The following is a 21,593-nucleotide window of genomic DNA, read 5'->3' on the forward strand; positions in this document are numbered from 1 at the left end:
TGCTATGCGTCTGAAAGGATGTGTAGCTGTCAAGAACCCTAACTGTGAAAAGGAAATAGACCAAAGAATTGCACTAGAACACCAAAACTGGACATCTGGGATGTAGAGTATGCCCTAAATGGACTGTTGAGTCTAAATCTCAGAACAGAGGGCAGTATATAGACCTTTGAAGTAGTGAAGACTGTTCAAGTTATGGCTACAACTATCAGACAAGCACCATGAAGGATCAGTGCACATTTAGAGATGTATAACAACATCTAGTGTTAAGAATTTGAGAGTTTTTGGTTGAAGGCATCAGGAATGCTAATAAGTATAAATACATTCTAATACATCCTGCAGTATGCTCTGGATAATGTTTGATTAGGAAGAAATTCATCAAGATCAAGACATACTTCTCAAGCAAACAAGCTTCTGGTGTTCTCGGAACAATATATATATGTATATATATATATTGAGTGAAAAATTCATTAAATTCTGAAGTTGATGATTATAAGTTCAGCCTTTTTGGTTTTAAACAGTGTGGTTTTATGGCACAAGCCAGGATCATGTTGGTGAAGAAAACTCCAGAGTTAATGTTAGTAAAAAAAGTTTACTGGCATCATAAAAAATCGTGTGCCCAATATGACGCACAAACACACCCACACCCACACACACACACACTCGGGCCATCTGGAAATGCTGACAGGAGACTACCAGCCAGTCCAGACCACATCCAGGTGCCAAGACGTAATCAACCTTGAGCATTTCCTACCACGCTGACACCCATTTTACCCCAAATGGCATTCAGCAGGCTCAGGAAATTTTACTGTCTGATTCTCCAGTCACTCTCATGGATCTCCACAAGGAGTTTTAGACCACTCAGTGATGGTCCACCATAGTGTGCTACTGTGAGTCTCACTCCGACTGCTCTGCCTGGGAGGAATGAGGCAGAGTGTTAATTAGTAGAAAGTGTGACACACACTTTCCAGCCTCCTGCTTGCATCCTGCTTACAACCCTGTCCTGCATTTGAGAAGGCTTTATGGACATGCGTGTCTGTCTGGTTTTCTAGGTGTTATAAGGAGATATTAGCACTAATTACCAAAACAGTGTGAAAGTCAATTACGTTCAAGCGGAAATGTCTGTTCCAGAAAGTTTTAAGTTTAATACATAAAGTACTAAAGCAATAGTTTGGTGAAAATCTAATTCGTATAGTTTTCCCTAGATGTAGTTAGTCAGCCAAGACATGTTTGCAGTGAACGTTCATTCAGTTCATGAAAACCTTGCTAATTGGCTGATGAGCTGAATTAGGTGTGTTTAATAAGGCAGTGTGCTGAAGTCTGCAGTGTTTTGGTCTGCGAGGACTGGAGTCTGACACGTGTGGTTTAAACAATTCGTAATGCTCATTTAAGCAATGTAAGTGCATCAATGAGGCTCATGGGTAAGCCATGGGACCATGACAAGGACAAATTCTTCTACCTAAAGGTACATTATGTACATTTTGAGGATTTGGAGACCTCTCTGGTGGAAATGCGGTAGAACATTTTGTAACACTGGATGTGTTTCGGACCCCTTCCCCAAGCAGATGAACCTGATTCATGTTGAAAGAGTATAAAGAGAACTCAGACAAAAGGATGTAAGTCAATGATCTACTATTGTTGTCATCGTATCTTTATAAGTATAATGTTAATTTCGCATTTAAACATTTAGCCAGACCCTCTTTATTTAACCTGTGTGTGTGACATTACTATGTAGAGAGGTAAAATGTGGTCCAGAGGTAAAATGTGGTCCAACCCGACACAACCAAACTTTCAGATGACTGTTTCAGGCTTTACAGGGTGACTCACAGCAGTAAATGGACATCATATTTTAATCATGTTTTTTTTCTTTTAAGTATTGCAACATCTTTCAACTTTAACAGAAAAATCTTACATATTACAGAATTAAACTAACAAGATATCACTGGTTTATCACTGGTAACTCTGCTTCAAAGAGTGATTCTACCTTTGCTTTCTCAGCAGACTTATAAAGCAGTGGACATTCAGAATCAGGAATATTGTGCTGTTATGAGTCAGGACAGTTTGTGGGCGCACTGCTCCTAACAGCACTGCTAGAGCATTATATGTATTTGGACAATGTTTGGTCTTTGTATTTTCCACAAAAGTTGTAAAACCTACAAAATAGTTTTGGTGGAGTCTTAAATTACAGGTGAACAATAAAAGTTATTATACAAATTTTCCAAATAAAGACTTGGAAATGTTACATGTTGACCAAAGACTTAAGTATGCAATTACTGCAATACAGCAGTTCTAAACACACACACACACACACACATTTTCTAAACTGCTTATACTTCTGGGTTGCGGTGGGGGGCTGGAGACTGTTTTTGGGCGGAAGGCAGGATAAGCCCTGGACAAGTCGCCAGTCCATTGCAGGGCCAGTTCTAGACAATACCAGCACCTTATTCTCTGTGCATGTATAGGTATGTGTGCAGCCTTTTAGAGCATGGAGCATCTCCTCTTTCTACTGTATTATTTTTTTAGGAGCATTTCTCTCTGCCCCCTGTTTGGAGGCATTTTTGGAGGGGAGAGAAGTGGCATTGATTGAAAAATAACTCTGTACTAACTTCACCCACAAATATATTTTCATAGTAACTTTTGGACGGTTGGTCAAGCTTTAAAAAAAGTAGTTTGTGGGGCTCTCAAGTGGTGCAACCGTCTAAGCGTTGGCCCTATCATCAGGAGTTCGATCCCTGGTGATGCTACAGCCAGCTGTAGCCGGGAGTCCAAGAGAGCACAATTGGCCTCGCTCCCTCTGGGTGGGTAGGATGGCCCCTCCTTTTCACCCCATCACCTAACGCATGCTAGTCAGCACAGGCGTCTGTTAGCTGACGTAACAGATGTAACAGATCTTTCCTCCAAGCGTGTTAGCCTATCCAATGACGTTGCGTGAGCAGCAGTTCGAAAAGAAGCGGCAGCTGGCTTCACAGGTCTCGGATGAAGCCTGTGTTAGCCTTCGCCCTCCTAGCGTTGATGGTATCGTATGACTGGGGGAGTCCTAACTAGCAGGTGGAATTGGCAACAACTAAATTGGGGAGATAATTGGGTTAAAATCCGAAAAAAAAAGGAGTTTGTTAGCACTAAGCTAACAGCAAGTCACATGAACACTTTTTGGCTGTTCTAGGTGTAACAAGGACATTTGAAACTTGTAAAATGTTTTTTAATCATTACAGTCATTCAGAGTGTTTGGGTGTGAAATGCTCCACTCTCAAGAAACTTGCAGAATCAGAGTTGTTCACAGTAGTGCTAGGAAGCAGACATCTGAAGCACTTAATGTCTTAAAAGCCTCCTCATAAAAAACTGTCTAATGTCCAAGACAGTGGGCCTCATTCACCAATATCTTCCTAGGTTTTTTCTTAAATGTGTTCTTGAGAAAGATCCTAAGAAGAAGTCTCAGATTCATAACGTGTTCTTGAACCGCAGAACTGTTCACTCCTTTGCCCTCTTAGTGTGTATATTCTGTTCTTACCGAAGAACAAATCCCAAATAAGAAAACATTGGTGAATGTCGGAATCTTCGTGAAAACTGCATAAGTGGGTTTTAAAAAGAAAATTATTCTTAACACTGCTTGGTGAATGTTTTTAGATGTGTCTTTTCTTTATCTATCCATGGTGGAGAGGTACGTGCAGGGGGGTTGTAAGACAAAATAGTCCCTAAAGAAAACTCCCTTTTTTATTTATTATTTTTTTTTGATGCTATTTTCCCATTTCAATGTTACATGTAAAAACTCCAAAGACATATAGGGTCACTGGTCATTTTGGATAGTAAATGGCTGTAAGGGCCTCTGGTTCCTATCACCACCATTGTAAAGATTCAGAGATAGCTAGTTTCTCTGGAATGGTACCTTTTGTATCAAACCACTCTGAATGACTTTGTTGCCATTTCAATAATTGAATTATGCAAAAATGTTTGGAAAATTGGTGGAATTCCACTTTAATTGTTAGGCCTTGATTGACTTGTTAGGACTGGTTAGATAGTAGAACTGTCAGCTGATGTCAGTTCCAGAGCAAACAATAAGTCTTTGCAAGCTCGGATATCTGCCAAAGGGAGTAACTAAGTACTTATTTTGTGTGAGTGTGAAACGTCACATCGTTAGATATAAAGGTGGAGTTGCCTTTTCAGTATATAGGTTCTAGCATGGAAGCCTGACTAAGCTAATGGCTTTGCTAGTTTAGCATACCCTGCTGCAAAGAGCAAGCTGAAATAGACAGAAACTGTACATAATGTGTTTAATCATCATAAACTAATATTTTACTATTTTACAAATAATATTACTATATTGTTAATTAGGCTTGCCTGCATAGTTGGTCTCGGCTGTTAGGCATCCACTGAAGCTCTGCTATTGGTTAAAATGTAGCTCTTTGTCATGTATCAGCATGCATCAGCATTTTCATTATCATTTCCAACCTGCCTGGTTTCAATTGGCTGCAACAAGCTGCAGTCCAGCTCAGAAGCGTAACGCAGGCAAAGTGTGCGGTAATTTCTCATTAGGTTGAATGGGGTTCTTGCTCATTCTGTAAAGCTTGTCTAACTTCACAACAGTTGCTACATAACAACACATTTGTGGGCGAAGCATGAATAGGTCAATGGTGTTGGGCTGCGTTAAAGCAAAGGAAGTGCTTCACTCTTAAAATACAGTCTCTGTGAAGACATCGTCCTCGGCAGACAGAGTTTTTGGCGCTGCTCTCCATCCAGCAGTCTAGACTCTTTCCAGTGACACTGTAATTATTATAATCACCCAGATTTTCCTCACAGTCCTTTGTACGACTCACAATAATGGCTGTTAACTGAATTCATTAGCATCCAAACTGTGTGTGTGTGACTGTGAGCCACTGACGGCCGTCAGGATGAAGAGTGTGTCTGGTGTTCACTCGAGCGAAACAGCAGAGGACGAACTGGTGTACGGCCAACACATCTGTGTCACCTCTCTCTCTCTCTGTCACACACACACACACACACACACACGCTGTACTTTTTCTCTCTATTTCCCTTTCTCGGTCTCTCCTTGTTCTCTCTGTCTATATCTCTCCCTCTCTTTCTCTTCTTTCTCTCTCTCTCTCTCTCTCTCTCTCTCATGCTGTTTACTTTTTCTTTGTACTTTCTCTATATTTCTCCTTTCTCTTTTCCTTTCACTGTCCTCTTCTTCTCTTTCTTTGTTATTTCCCTCACACTCACTCTTTCTTTCTCTCTTTTCTGCCTTTCTCTCACATTGTCTGTCCCCATATCCTTTCTCACGCTCCCATTCTTTTTCTTTCACTCTGTCTCTCTCTCATTCTCTTTCTCTGTCCTCTCTTTCTGTCTTTCTCTTTGCATCTCTCTCTCTCTCTTTCTGTATCCTTTCTCTTTCTCTCTTTTTCTCCTTCTTTCACTGTCTGTTATTCTCTCTTCTTTTCTCACACTCTTTCTTTCTCTTTCATTCTCACTATCTTTCTGTCTCTATCTCTCTTTATGTCTTCTTTCTTTCTATCGCTCTATCTCTCTATGATTGATGGAATGTCTTACAGGATGATGGAGTGATGATGAGTAAGAGAGAGGGGGATGAAAGGCTTGTTTAGATTGCTCCACTGCACAACACCATGTTATGTTGTGCTGAGAATGGTCCCCCAACCAAATCATAGCTGGGCACCGTTGGCCCTATAGTGGTGCCTTTTCACTGATGGATGGGGTAGAGGGGGGCTACAAAGTGTACTTTTATGATAGGTATTTCTGATAAAATGGTAGCTACAAGGTAATAAATAAATTGGTAACTCAGTAAATATCTACATTGTTTGTAAATTCTTCTCCTATCGAACACAATGCACTGAGGAATAATGAGGAGAAATCACATTTACGGGGAATCCCAGATGTGGCCTATATTACTAATACTATAAAAGAGCCCAGCAAGATGCACTTTTTATGCAGATTGTGCTATAATGTATTCCTGTTCCGCCTCTGTGAACTGCAGATAGCTTACATGCTGCAGTGCAAAAGTCCTTAATGGATCTTAAATTGGTTCTTAATGAAAGGGAAGGCTAAATAGACAGTACTTTCTAGATCACGCCTCCAAACTGACTGTGACAGTTTAAAGTCACATCAGGGATTTGAGAACAACGAGGGGCTAATTCCAGTTCTATTTTTTCCCAAACACTAAAGAGAAGGGTTGAGTATGTTCCTCTCCCAGGATTCAAAGAGAGAGAAGTCAGGAACCAACATTCAGCAACAACACGTACGTCTTATATATGTGCTTTGACACTTACAAAGGGATTAAAGCACTGTATTTGGAAATTAAGTTTGTAAGGTGCTGTATTGAATTTGTCCTTTTGATGTATATGCATAAAAGAGTGAGGAAAGCATAACATGTCAAACATCTGTTTAGAAATATCAACATATAATAAAAAAAATCACACACAGACACATTTAGAAGCAGACTGTATCTCTCCCAGGCCCTTTGTCCTCTCCCCATTTTGGGGTCTCTCAGAGGAAATCACTATGTCCTACAGCATCCTTTCAGACTTCTACTTCCTGCCAGCCCCCCAGCCACCCTGTCCTGTTGACCCCCCCCCCCACCGCCCTAAGCTCTGTGCACTTTTATGCAGTATATATATTCTCATTCTGCAATGCTGTTGAAATTGTATGAGTCCCATTAAACTGTGTGGAATTGATTTCACATATAGTCTGTCAGAAAAGTTTGTCTGTCTCTGAATTTAAATTAAGTAATGAGCTTGCTGATAGGGATGCATCAAAATTTCATCCACCAAAAATTTCCGCCAAATAACAGAGAAAAGGCTGTAAATTTGACAGAAAAAGCAAAAGATTAAATAGATGTACAATGAATTGCAAATGAATCCTAATGAAAATGAGAAACAGTGATTTAAAATGCTGTTTGTTTTCTTCATTCTCCTGCGCTGTTTTAAACAGCAGCAGATCAACAGTGAAATACAAACACGGTGCTGCAGCTGTTCTATATGGTCTTTAGCTTTCATGCTTTTTAGCATTAATGGATTTAATTAAATGCTATAATGGAGATCAAATACATAACAGTGAGTAACTCAACATCTTTTGGTAATATTTTTTTTTTACTACCAAAATAAATATTACCCCTTGCTGGAGAAACTTCAGACTACTAGATGGGAGCTCTAAAGCCACATCTAAATGCTATACATATTAAGAAAACAGGTGTTTTCTGCTGTTATACTGGAGAGGCCCAGATGTCTTTGGGAAACCACACAATGTTACACTTAATTTTACAACTTTTAATATTAATTTTTTTTAATATTAATTGAATTTTATCAAGCTGTTTAGACTTAAATTAGTTCTGTCAGTTCAGTTCCCAACATTATCACTTTTGAAGCATCTTCAGCATTATCTCGTTAATTCAAAAGGATAAATAAAATGACAAATTATATATAAAACAACTTTCTTTCTGGTTTTGGTTTTTCCGCAGACTGTGTCCTGAATTTCTGTTTCAGTATTGAATAATTTTCTTGTTGGTGCATCAGAACTCACCAGCCAAAAAGATCAAATAAATAAATAATAATAATTTTCAATGTGAGTTAATGTGTCTGTTGGTGCGTTCACCATCAAAGTGTGGTATATATTTCAAATAATATAAAACAACAAAAATGGAGAATTGTTGGTTTCGTTCCAACAGCAATGATCATATTTCTTTCATATATATACTCACAGGGGTCACCAATCTTATTTACAAAGGGACAGTGTGGCTGCACATTTTCGTTCCAATCAAGCAGAATTATTCCACTAATCAGTGGGTTTTAGACTCCCAACAGCTGATTAGTTATAGGAGGTGTGCTCCTGCTTGGAAAACCTAAAGCCCTTTGTGGATAAGACTGATGACCCCTCATATAGTGCACAATATTTACATTTACATACTTACAATTGTTTATATTTGTATGTATTTATATGTATAAGTATTATGGTGTCAGCATTTGTCAGTAGATGTTCTGTTTAATTCCTATTGGGTGGTTAAATGGTTATACTACTGTACTTTTCCGTGAATGTAAGTAGTGTTTCTGTCGGGTTGTTGTGTTTTGGCTAGTTTAGGCCCAGCGGGGGAGGCATCCTCTCTGGAAGTGTCTCCACTGGGACTGTGCTCTGTTTCTGTTGCTAGATGATGTCATTAGAGCTGGATGAGAATCTTTTGTCTTGCACCTCACACCTCAGTTTAAGCAGCCAAGGCACACAATCATTGAACAACATAAAAAATAAACCATGAGAGATAATGTGTTTTTTTTATTATAAGTGGCTGCTTAAATTGTGCCATTTGATGAATTCCATTCCTTAATAGCAGTTCTTTAGGACAGTGTCCAACAGATAAGTTCCAATAGGCATAAGTATTAAAAGTGAGCCTTTTCGTTTCCTATTCTTTCAATTTTTCTTGTCATTAATTGTCTTTTCCATTTGGATCTGACCCCCTGTGGGAAATCAGCGGAAATTTAACATTATTATTCTGTGAAACTCTCTAAAATTGAAGTGCCCTCGAGCAGGGCGTGTGCTAATTGTACTCGATCATGAAGAAAAAAATACTGATATGATTTTCTTGTTGTCATGTGAATATGGGCAGACAGTAGTCACCTGAGAATAATTAGAATCTGTAATAGACTAGTTGTTTTTTGTCGTATTAGAGAAGGTGTAGTCGCCCTACACAGGTTACAGGTTTACATGCACTTTAATGCATAATGTATGATGTTTTCCATTATAACATTTCTCCAAAACAATCAACTTTCCTCTGCATATATCACTAACAGCCCTGCGCTGGAGTCTCTGGTTACGACAGAGCTCAGTGATGGAGACGCCTTAGTAACAGGCTCCATCAGTGTGCACTCATGCACAACCTAAACTACAAATCCCAGAGGAACACAGAAGGAGGTCAATGGACTTAAGTGACATCAAACATTCATGGCATCATGACCGACATTCTGGCATTCTGGGAAGGTTGTGGGTTCTGAACGCTGTGGAGCAGCTCCACTCTGTGGATGTTACAGTGCACTGCAGTGAAGCAAAGCCACATTTTGTTTACTTGTGCTTAAGTATGTCTCACTGTCAGTGAGGTGAATCCCAAAAGATGCATTAATGCTGTTGATTTGATTGATGAAAGTGACATTTTAAAGAGGTATATGTTTTCAAAGAGAGAGAGAGAGAGAGAGAGAGAGAGAGAGAGAGAGAGAGAGAGAGAAATGATCTTCATAAGACTAACATACATTTGTTTCTCTTTCCTAGTCCGGCCGCATTGACCCTCACCACCCGAAAGTATGTGGTCACCAAGGCAACGTTTTGGACATCAAGTGGAACCCTTTCCATGAAAACATAATCGCCTCCTGTTCTGAAGACTCTTCTGTGAGTGAAATTACAGTAATTACCATGCAAATCAATTTACTGAGCACCATTCAGACAATTCAAGGTCATTTAAAGTGAGTCTAAATTGTCAGCAACAAAATATTAATGCCAGAAATGTACTTCAAGATTATTGAATACATTATCAAAGATATAACTGCAGGCAAAATGATCCACAAAGACATTTTTTAATGTGCTTTAATATTTGGTGTACACTTTTAAAGAAAAAAATGTGTTTTAAATGTATCTATATCTATATCTATATTCACATATAAAAAATATACATGCTCATGTTTGTCCTTTCTGAATGTATAGCAAGTCATGTTTATTTTGCATGGGGTATTAAGATAAAACATGTTAAATACATTTTTGGATCTTTTAAAGAGAGTCTGGAGTCTACAGGACCCCAAGCGTAACATACTTCACCAAGAAACATGTTTAATGTAACACATCGAATGAAATTTGCCTCACAAACCAGCGGATCAACTGGAATAATACGAAACCATCATCTTTCCAAGCTAAAACTAGAGAACTGGGCATGTTGTCGTCACAAAGCCTCAGTACACGTATTAGTCTGTCATTTTCGGCCAGTAGCTCTGAAAAAAGATAAGCTCTCCATATTACCACTGTAATCCTCTCAAATCCCCATGCATCAGCCTGCATAGATTATTTGCTATTTTGCTGTTGCATTCGCTGCTGGAGTAGAGTGCACAAAGCTGACAAATGTAGTCTAGCATAAATTATGTAGAGATAGATGAGTAGATACAGTGCCCTCTACAAATACTGGCACCCCTAATAAACATGAGCAAAACAGGCTGTTAAAAACATTCTTTGCTGCTTGTCCTTTTGACCTTTTATTCAAAATTTTAACAAAAATCCAACCTTTTTTTAAGTATAATGACTGAAAAAAACTAAATCTTATCAAGAAACAAATATTTTTCTCAAATCTGTGTGTGCCATAATTATTGGCACCCCTTGATTTAATAATTTGTGCAGCCTCTCTATGCAAAGATAACAGCTCTGAGTCTTCTCCTGTAATGCTTAATGAGGCTGGAGAACACATGACAAGAGATCTGACACCGTTCCTCCATATACAACCTCTCCACATCCTTCAGATTCTGAGGTCCACATTGTGGACTCTCCTCTTCAGCTCATTTCCCCTGGTTTTCTATGGGGTTTAGGTCAGGGGACTGGGGTGGCCATGGCAAAACCTTAATTCTGTCTTCAGTGAACCATTTGTGTGTTGATTTTGAGGCGTGCTTTGGATCATTCTTCTGCTCCAAGATTAAAACTATGGCCCCGTTTAAGCTTCCTGGCTGAGGCAGTCAGGTTGTGATTTTATTTCTGCTGGTACTTGATGGAGTCTGTGATACCATGTATCTGAAAACAATCTCCAGGGTTTTTGGAAGAAAAACAGCCCCCCAGCTTCATAGATCCACCACCATACTTCACAGTGGGGATATGCTACTTTTCTGTATGACTGTCTTTGTGTCCACATCAAACCAACCTCTGGTGTTTGTTGCCAAAAACCTCTATTTTGGTCTCATCTGACCACAGAACACAGTCCCATTGAAAGTTCCAGTAATGGTTGGCCTCCTTCCCCCTCAAGCAACATGTGATTATATAGGTGATGTTTGTGTTCTGACCCCAAGACCTAACTAATGTCTGCAATTCCCCATCTGTGATCCTTGGAAATTCTTTGTCCACTCAAACCATCCTCCTCACTGTGTGTAGGGTCAGTATAGACATGCGTCCTTTTCCAGCAGATTCTTAAGGTCTTCAGTTGTTTTGAGCTTCTTAATTATTGCTCTGATAGTGTAGATGGACATTTTTAACTGTTTAGTTATTTTCTTGTAGCCATTTCCTGATTTGCGCAGCTCAACAACCTTTTGTCATACATCATTACTCTATTCTCTGGTCTTTCTCATATTGAGGGTTGAGTAAGGGCTTTTGGCCTGTGTTTCATCTCATATATATTCCACAGTGAAACAAGAAGCCACGGCTGACAATTTAAGTGTTCCTAATCACTCAGGTGCACGGAAAAAAAAACCCCAGAAAATCTGAACAGGAATATACTTTGGTTAGATTTCACTCTTAAGAATTTCTAAGGGTGTCAATAATTGTGGAATACAATTGAAACACAATTGAAAAATGTTCTTTGAAGTATTATACCTTAAATAAAAGTTAGATTTTCTGCTAATATTTTGAATGAAATATGATAAAGAATAAGTAATTAGGAATATTTTTACAGCTTATTTTGCTCATGATTTGCCAATATTTGTGGGGGGCACTGTACCTCTCTGCTCTCTCTTTGTGTGCTTTGAACAAACTAAAATGGAATTTTAAATGTTTTCTTAGACAATTCATCATGGATTTGCTGACTGATTGATTTTAGGAAATTTAAAGTATGTTTTCAGCATGAATGTGAAGGAATTCCAGCATGATCTCACTCTGCATCTGTGTGTGTTAGGTGAGAATATGGGAGATTCCAGATGGTGGTTTGAGGAGAAATATGACTGAAGCCATACTGGAGTTGTATGGCCACAGTAGGCGAGTGGGCCTTATAGAATGGCATCCCACCAGCAGCGGCATCCTCTTCAGTGCTGGATATGACTACAAGGTAATACGAAGGTCACAAGAGTATCTCCAACACTGCCAAATGCTTGTCTTTACTGTTTGATCCATCTATGTTTACTTGAAATAATTCTTTAAGAGTTTTGACATCCTGCAAGTTTGTTTTCCTCTCACATTTTTTAAAAATACACTATTGTTTACAAGTTGAAAAACCACTAGCCACATTAATATGTTTTGTTTTTTTTTGGCACACAATAATGTTTACAGTGTAAATTTGAATATTTAGATGTTTTGGGTGATTCCATAGTTGAGATGCCTCTAAAGTATATGTACAAATGCGTATATAAAGGTAGAAGACATTTCAAACATAAGTAAGGTGTCCTTCACAACAACCCATGTGCATGTTTCAGATAAATAACTTATGTTATGTTTTAACATTAACTTTAATTTTAACAATAATCATTTTGGATGTACAAAATGTACATTTTAGTGCCCCTGGAAAATTCCACAACAGAATTTTCATCATTGGAAGAGGAAAAATAAGTTCTCTCATTATATATATATATATATATATATATATATATATATATATATATATATATACATATATATATTATATTTTCATTATTTCAGTGATATTGTGATGTTGACGTACACGGTCAAAAATTATGGACTGAAAGAAAATAATTTAAAAAATGAATTTTAAGTAATACATAGAATCCATAGAAAATCCATAAAATGTATGTAACGTTCTCATATCACCTACATAATATAATAACATGTAGAAATATATATATAGAAATGTAACCACTTACACAGACTCTAAAAACAAGGAGGCTAGATCTCATTTAGTAAAAAAAAATGAGGTTCTGTTTCTTAGATGGATTAATGTTTTTTTTTTTGTTTTTGTTGTTGTTGTTTGCTTGTTTGTTTATTTTCTAAATGAAATGGTTAAATGCATGTTTTCTTAGATGTGTTGAATCATAATAAAAAAAGGTTTAATATTTGAAAGTCATCAGGGCTAAATAGCTCACCAATTGTGGAACATTTTATTTAATATTTACAATTTAATAACTTCTTGATAAAACATGTGGTGTACATTTTAATGGAATATACATTACATTAAAAGTGCACCAATATACTATATAATCATTTATCTTGATTTGATTACTGCTTTTAAAGTAAAAGACATCAGTGACACATCATTATATTATTATTATTAATATTATTATATCATATTTGATGCTACACTGCTGCTATATAGTTATTTTTTCCCCTAAGTTCCTAATTTAGTAATTTTTTGTTGAACTTCCACAAGACTAGCTTATTAGAAACATTTTATACATTTATCTGCAAATAAATAGTTTAAGATTGAAAAAAAATAAAAATTACATGTACGTCTCCACCACGAATATGTTTTAAAAATAGGCCAAAATCTTACTATCAAAAACAATGTGTCAGGCATCTGGAAACATATTCGTACTTGTTTCATGTGAACCACTCTGACTGTCTTTGTTTATACCTTAACAATTTATTAATGCAGAAAAATTGAAAAATTGATACAATTCTTAAAGCTTAAAGTTAATGTCAGCCATGATTTTACACTGTAGATCTTAATCTGGAACCTGGAGATTGGAGAGCCGGTGAAGATGATTGACTGCCATACGGATGTTATCCTCTGCATGTCCTTCAATACTGAAGGAAGCCTGCTGGCCACCAGCTGCAAGGACAAGAAGCTGCGGGTCATTGAACCTCGCTCTGGTCAGGTGTTGCAGGTGAGAACTTCAGCTACCGAGACATAACAACTTGCGCAGACTCCAAAAAAACAAGGAGGCAAGATCTCATTTAGCATCGTACTGTCTCTACATGAAGTCTCTGGTGTCTATCGCCCTCTAAAGATCGCATCCCAGTGGAGGTCATTATGGTTTCCACTCCCAACCTTTTCTCTGTCACTCAGTGCCATCAAAGCTTTAAGCACAGGAGGAAAGAGAAGGAACAGACAATAGTAGGCCAGTCTAACTCTTTGACAAAGTTTCCTACTTGAACTGAACATGATCCTTCAGTCTCTTCAAAGAGCTACACAAATCAATGCCTCAGCCCTGACCTGCCTTCACATTTTACTAAAGGTCACCTCCAGCTTTTAATAATTCAGTTTCCTCACATAGGTCACTTCTCTATTGGAATGAATCTCCAAAGGTCCAACAGACTGTCTATGAAGCTTACACTTATCTCAAGAAGACTACACTAAAAGCATTTCTGTACATGGGCTAACTAGATGTAGCAGGTGCTATTAGTTGATACCATGAGATTAAATTCAGCTGGGAATAGTCCATTATAATTGGAAGATGTTTTATGTCTTATTTATGCAGGTTTGTAAGACTGTGGTACCTTTGTTTTCATCCACTCTGAATTTTGCTGTTCATACCCTCTCCTTTCTATTAGAGAAACTTCTTTCCTATTAGCCTCTTGGCTAATCCCTTGCATATTGTTCAGCTATTAATTTTATTATGATTATTAAACTTAATTTTCAGCAGTGGTGAACAATGACTATTAGACCTAGACCTTCAGTTTTGGGCCATATATGTCAAAACTGTCAAAAATCACAAAAAAGAAAATCTACACAATAATGTTAATTTCTACTAAACACCTCTGTGGGGTTTCTAATTGTATGCTAGCACTAAGCTAACACTGGTGCACCTGAATATTTTGGGCTTTTCTAGAGTGAACACATTTGAAACTTGGAAAAAACATTCCATATATTTGATGTGAAATTTGTAACAAACAATATATTAACATATATTGTACTTTGTATGTTGCAGTTTTAAATAATGCCATTGTTTTGTTCTGATTGTTATAAAATTGTGATACTCTGTATTTTCCTTATATGCAATTTCTGCTTTATTTCAATATATACATATATATGCTTGTGTTTAAAGGAACAATATGTGATATATTTACTGTACTAAATCATAATATGATCATGATAAGTCATCAGAGATTAAGGGAACATGCTAAGTTGAAATACTGGCTTCTCCAGCAACAGTGAAACAGCCAGTATGTTCTCCTTTGAAATTTCCATTCCGGAGTGGAAAATCTGTTTGTGTTTTGGCCTGTGATCCCACCCACTGCCCATGTCCCAGTACCATTTAGACACTCCAGGTTGCCAAATATGAAACAAATTGGCAGGGAAACGTAACATGCTGCAGCCATGCAAGCAAGAAAATGAACTGGATCCTGACCTAAAAAGCCTCTTCCTTCTAAAAAGCACCATGAGTAGAGACATAGTAAACTATGAGTAAATACTTGGTGATGCATTTGAAAGATGGAGACAGCTTAGAGCCCAGAAGGACTTTAAGACAAATTTGGGAAGCAAGCATCATTGAGAGAAGACCCAGGATCTAAAAGCTGACATTTCTCATTACCCTTTTTCCTGAGATGTATTTATTGTGTTTTACAGGAGGCAAACTGTAAGAACCACAAGGTAAACCGTGTGGTGTTCCTGGGCAACATGAAGCGCCTCCTGACGACAGGGGTGTCCCGCTGGAACACCCGACAGATTGCGCTGTGGGATCAGGTGAGGGGACACACCCCTGCTTCACAGAGAGTGTTTGTATGTGTGTATCTGTGTGAGTGTGTATGTATGTGTTAAAATCCCTGAACTGAGAATAGGCTGAGTCAGTGCACAAAGCTAGACCTGCCATAAATACATGAAGTCCCTGGTGTCTACAGGCCTCTAAAGTTTTCTCACCAATGAAGGTTATTATGGTTTGTACTGAAATACTCTGTCTGGTCTAGGGCTGTCACAATTGCCTCAATAATTTGATTGCTCAATTATATATATATAGGAAGTGGGAAAGTCAAAGTTCAAAGATTCTTGGGAGATGTAGAGAAATTACATTTACATTTATGGCATTTGGCAGATGCTCTTATCCAGAGTGACTCACAATTTGATCATTTTTTACACAGGTAGGCGAGGATAGTGTTAGGGGTCTTGCCCAAGGACTCTTATTGGTATAGTGTAGGGTGCTTACCCAGTCTACAGCGTAGAAGGCAGAGGTGTTACCCACTACACTATATCAATCACAGAATTAGGACTCCTAACAACTGTGTAAGACCTTGTAGACCACCAAGACTGTTGCTGTCAGATAAACATTTCTTCACGCTTTCATTTTTTAGCGATAGCTGTCAAGACACTATTAATGAGAAAAGGTAATAGATAAAAAAGAAGAACATTTACAAATCAAACAAAGAAGCCTCTGGTGTTCTCAGAACAATGAACTGACCACCCCAGAGTCCAGTCCTCAGCATTATTGAATGTGTTTGGTACTTGGACTATGAGAAGTGGAAAATACAACCAACTTCTAAGACTGAACTTCAGAGGTGTGGAAAAATATTCCTGCAGATTTCTTTGAAAAACTGAAAGCAAATCTCCTGAAAAAGAGTAAGAGCTGTAATAGGGGCAAAAGGTGGACACAGTAAATTTTTAAAAAATATATATATCAACTAGTTAATTAGTTAGAGTCCTTTGCATAATTTTCTGTTAAACTGTTTTCTGTTATGTTTTCTGCTTTTTTTCCTGACACTGAAAAATTAACTTGCACTTCATAGCCATTTTTAATGGACGTTAAACAACTGAAATATGGTCTCTGACTTTTGCACAGTACCATATATTTAATAAAATCTTTCTAAAAAAATTTGGAATCATTGAATGGCTATAAATTGATTGTTATTTTTCAGTTAAGTCCATTTTATTGTATAACTTATTAAAACATTCATTTACTGATCAAAATGGTTGTTACTTGTACTGATATATTCAATAGCATTAGCCTTTTTTTTATTGCTACAGGTATTTGCTTGAAATTCAATGAAAGTCAGTGGCTAAATTTTCAGTTTTACCAATGTCTTGTTTGTTTTGCATGGTGCAGATATATGCTTCTATAGCCTACTAAGCTCACTAATATTATTATTATATCTCTGATCCTCAGGAAGATCTGTCCATGCCAATCATAGAGGAGGAGATAGATGGCCTGTCGGGGCTCCTATTCCCTTTCTATGATGCAGACACACATATGCTGTATCTTGCGGGCAAGGTAAGTAGTAAAACAAAAAGCAATACATAATTGCATAATTCAAATGTGTCCATCATTTTTACATGATTACATCAAGGCTATATTGTCTTTCTGTTTACTTGCTTTGTGTTGATGTAATATTCTGTACTCATGAAAATGATGAAAACATTTGTATGCCTTCATTTTGCTGATGTACCAGTAGCTCATGAGTCTTCATTAAAGTGTTTTTCGGATGCATTATGCATGCATCTAAAAACAATTGTTGTGCTGTGATTAAACATGCATGCTGTGTTAAGGAACAAAATTGGATCAAATATTTCCATCTAATAGAAACAGAAGAATGCATTCAGTATTTGGATACTCTTATTTCACGCTGTAATTGTAAGTGTAGCTGTTCCTCTGAGCAACATGAGTGTAATTTCAGGGTGATGGAAACATCCGCTACTATGAGGTCACTACGGAGAAGCCATATCTGCAGTACCTCATGGAGTTCAGGTCCCCTGCCCCTCAGAAAGGACTTGGTAGGCTCAAATACTTTGGCTTCTCAATAGTCCACCGAACATTAGAAGCACTAGTGGAAAATATTGCTGTGGACCAATAAGAATCTTTAATAACAAACCACAGTGCACAGAGCTGATGTCCATGTTATTACTGACATGGATCATTCTACCCAATCAGTTCAACGTCAGATGTAAAAAAAATCAGACTTTTAAATGACTTGGACTTCAGACTTTTGATTCTTTTGAACATTCCATCACTACCATTACTGTCACGACCAAAACGATCATAACACTACTAAAACTTTACCAAATGTTTCAACAGTGACTGTTTTAGCTTGACTAGCAAACACAGCTTGCACACATAAAATGACATAAAAACACACATAAAATCCTACTATTTTTCATTAGCACACAAAAACATCCACTCAGTTGAAGACAATGTGTGTTTCTGTAGTGAATAAAGTCGATTCTTAATGTTACACACTGATTTTCAGACTTTAGGCCACATTTACTTCAAAACTAATGATCTAACTTTTCACCATGTGACCATGAGGGACAGGGATACAGTCTCACTTCCTGCTCTAAATTGCAAGGGTATGGCTAAAATAGCTCCACCTAAGGACCAAAGCTCTGTGTTTCGGTAGTGATATGAAAACGTGGGACAGCATATTTTGAGTAACCTTTTTTTTTAAATATTTAAAAATAAAACTCATGATAAATCTATAACTTCCAACTTCCCTTTAAAATAATTTAAATGATCTTAAAAAAAAAAAAAAATATTCAAAAATTATTTTCACAAGTTGAAATTTAGGGGTTAGGGTTTGAGACAGACACCTCCCAATAGAAAAAATCATATAAATGATAATTTTGTATGTTTTTAGTTTATTACTATCTCAATTAATAATGAGTTTAAGTAGATCATGACATAATCCTTATAAATATCAAAGGTCTGAATACTTATTTTCTTTAAAAAGGATTTTACAGTAGGACTGCAGTTTGATTCAGTAGCAGACAATATTAGCCCAGTCTAAAGACAAATACTTATCATGTTTTTGATGAAATAAACATGTTAACAGCGTCCTATTTTGTACCATAGGTGTAATGCCCAAACATGGCTTGGACGTGGGAGCTTGTGAAGTTTTTAGGTTCTATAAGCTGGTGACGCTGAAAGGACTGATCGAGCCCATCTCCATGATCGTGCCAAGGAGGGTGAGCACAAGCCAAACCACCATGAGATCAGTCACAAACTGGCATTAACAGCTCTTTCCATGGTTCAGGGAGAGAACATTGAGAACTATACACGCTGTACAGAACTCTATGGAAAGGTTTTGACTTTTAGAAGGGCAAAGTAATGCCAGGCATTTCCACCCTTAAGACAAAGTTATACTTTTGTATATTTGTGCCTGAATTTGCATCCATTCTAGCAAATTTCATGTAGATTCCCATCATATCATAAAGTAATACATTGCACCAATGTAAGATGAATCAGAATCACAATCGTTTAGTAGCCAAGTATTTATTTACATGCACAAAATTCATTCTGTGCAATACTGTACACGTTCAGGTGAAATAGATAGTAGGAGTAAAAATATAGTAATAGACAGAGTAGACAGAAACCCTTTAGCCCAGAAATTTCACGTTAGCTTCACAGTAGTTACAATAAAATAAAGCACAAGATTAAACAGCCCATATCATGCAGAAAATAAAATTTCCTTGCATTCATGACATAAAAGAGTCTAATAGTGTGTAAACATAAAGTTTTAAAACATGATGGTCAATCACTGCCCAGTCCATAAAATCCATATATGGAAACCAAGTTGCAAAAACTGTTTTGAATTCATTGTTTTTGTGATATTATGAAAACCAATGCACTTTTATTTACCTACTAAGCCTACAACAGTTTAGCCCCATCCATCTAGGTTGAAGTTATAAGGAGTGTTTCAGACAGAACTACTTTTTGAATGAGGTAAAATACAGGGCAGCCAATCATAACATACAGTCACATGCAAAAAAATGGGCACCCCTATTCAAATTACAAGTTTTGTTGAGAGCAAAATCCTGCACATTTAATGCACAATTACTGTTTATGTACTGAATTTAACAAAAGTTAAATATACACACACATACACAATGTTTTTTCCCCAACATGTTAAAATTTGTAATTTGACTGGGGGTTTTTAAACTTTTGCATATCACTGTATCAACCTTCAGGGGACAGTAATAAACTGTTTTATTTAAAGCAAAGAGAGGTTGGACAATGGCCATGTAAAAATGAATTACAACACAAATATCATAAGTGGACCTCAGGGGGAAAAATAAAATACAAGACAAATGTGGCCCCTTTGATAACTGAATAATAAAAATCTCAAGATTCAAGAGGTCAACATCAAAGCACATGCCTCCAAATGAAATTACAGCTTGTTGCTGTATATCTTACTTATCCACAGATCATATAGTATTATTTAGTTCATTAACAAGGTTAGGGATCTGCCATATGTCTGGTGAATTTTGTGTGGAAAAAAATCATGTAGTCCTTTCTTCCTGTTTAGAATGAGTGCATCTGTATTACCTTGGCCCTCCAGACCACACAAGACTCGTTGATTGCTAGCAGTAAGCACTACTAAGCATCATATTTACCTTAAATCTACCTTTAGCTGGCCCTTCATCTGCTGTAACAGAGTAAAATCACCCACTTCTGAACATGTTGGCTGGAGTGTAAATGCCTGACACCTCATAGGAGCATACAGGGTAGGCTATGAATGCTATGCTATGCCTGTTTGCATTAGCGCAAGGAACAAGCACTTGCTATGTAATTACTCTGACTCTGAGAGCCTGTCTCACTCTCTGATCATTACACATGCAGAGATGCTAATGTTAGGGTAACGCTCATCTCACACATGCACACAAACACATTCACATTCATCAGGGAGTGGTAACCTGTCTTATTACTGCACAGATTCAAAAGCAGCTAGGAATAAATATAGCCTACCCACTGCGCTGAAATGTGTCCTCTTAGGCCTTATCACGTCCTCCGCTCCAGGAGGAAAATCATCACGTTTTAGCACCTAGCGGAGTGTCATTGCACCATGACCTTCTCTGTGAAAACTCGATAGATCTTAGAGAGAAGCGGTAGCATTCACTGAAAATGTAATTGTTCTGTGATATATTAATTTGTCAGCTGTTCCAACTGGCTTGAGAGAAAGCCATTGAACTCTGCACTATGTAAAGGTTAATGACACATATTTACATACTCAAAAAAACATTCTTTAGCTAAAAAAATGGACATTATTTCTACACAATTAAGTGGCTTTCCTTCAAATTAAGACAGTTCTGTTGATCCAACTTAATATATTTAAATTACCAAAGTTAATCCACTATCAAATTTCCAACTCAACTCATTCAAGTTCGTTAAACTTACTAAACGATTTACTAGTGTTGATTTGACTTATGTTGGTCTAACTTATCTTACTAGAGTTGGTTTAAAAGTGAACACTGTAGTGCCCTGTTAGTCTAGAACCACACTCAGCAACAGGGAGCATGATAAAGCAGATAGCCTAGGAGGAAAGACACACACAGATGGTGAGTAAAACAAGGTAAAAGACAAGCCTAATATACACAATTCATTCTTCTTTATTTGACTTGATTGACTTTGGCTGATGTAACGTTTGGGATAATTACATTCTTTCAATGCTGTTACAGTTTACGTTTTAAAAATGAGTCAATTTAATTAATATCAAATTATTATATATCAAATAAAAAAGTACAAGAGCCAGTTCTAAGCTTTCTGAGTGCAGGCATGTTTTAAGTTAGAGTGTGCTGTTTGCAGTCGGAGACGTATCAGGAGGACATCTACCCCATGACTCCAGGAACAGAACCTGCACTCTCTGCAGACGAGTGGCTCAGCGGCATTAATCGAGGTAAAGCTTTCACGCTCGTTTACAACTGCAAATCTTCGGAGTATCGCCCTGCATGACTTGTAGGTAGCAAAAGTAATCAGGGATAAAAACACACTGTGATCTGAAGTTCTTTAACAGTCTATTTGAAGGCACACTGTGCTGCATGATTTAATTATTAAGAGAGTTGT

At 37.3% G+C, this 21,593-nt stretch overlaps 1 protein-coding gene across 5 annotated transcripts in view; it reads left to right on the forward strand.

Annotated features, from left to right (window-relative positions):
• The window catches only part of coro2ba (coronin, actin binding protein, 2Ba), an 89,137-nt gene that overhangs the window by 61,786 nt on the left and 5,758 nt on the right, over positions 1-21,593 (forward strand). For all 5 annotated transcript variants that reach the window (XM_036584223.1, XM_036584219.1, XM_036584221.1 and 2 more), the window contains 8 exons: positions 9,253-9,369; positions 11,837-11,986; positions 13,551-13,715; positions 15,398-15,514; positions 16,926-17,030; positions 17,434-17,530; positions 18,606-18,718; positions 21,336-21,426. In XM_036584223.1, coding sequence (XP_036440116.1) covers positions 9,253-9,369; positions 11,837-11,986; positions 13,551-13,715; positions 15,398-15,514; positions 16,926-17,030; positions 17,434-17,530; positions 18,606-18,718; positions 21,336-21,426 — 955 coding nt within the window. The remainder of the gene's footprint in view (positions 1-9,252; positions 9,370-11,836; positions 11,987-13,550; positions 13,716-15,397; positions 15,515-16,925; positions 17,031-17,433; positions 17,531-18,605; positions 18,719-21,335; positions 21,427-21,593) is intronic.

This window comes from Colossoma macropomum, unplaced genomic scaffold (assembly GCF_904425465.1).
Source record: "Colossoma macropomum unplaced genomic scaffold, Colossoma_macropomum, whole genome shotgun sequence".
Classification (NCBI taxonomy): Eukaryota; Metazoa; Chordata; class Actinopteri; order Characiformes; family Serrasalmidae; genus Colossoma; species Colossoma macropomum.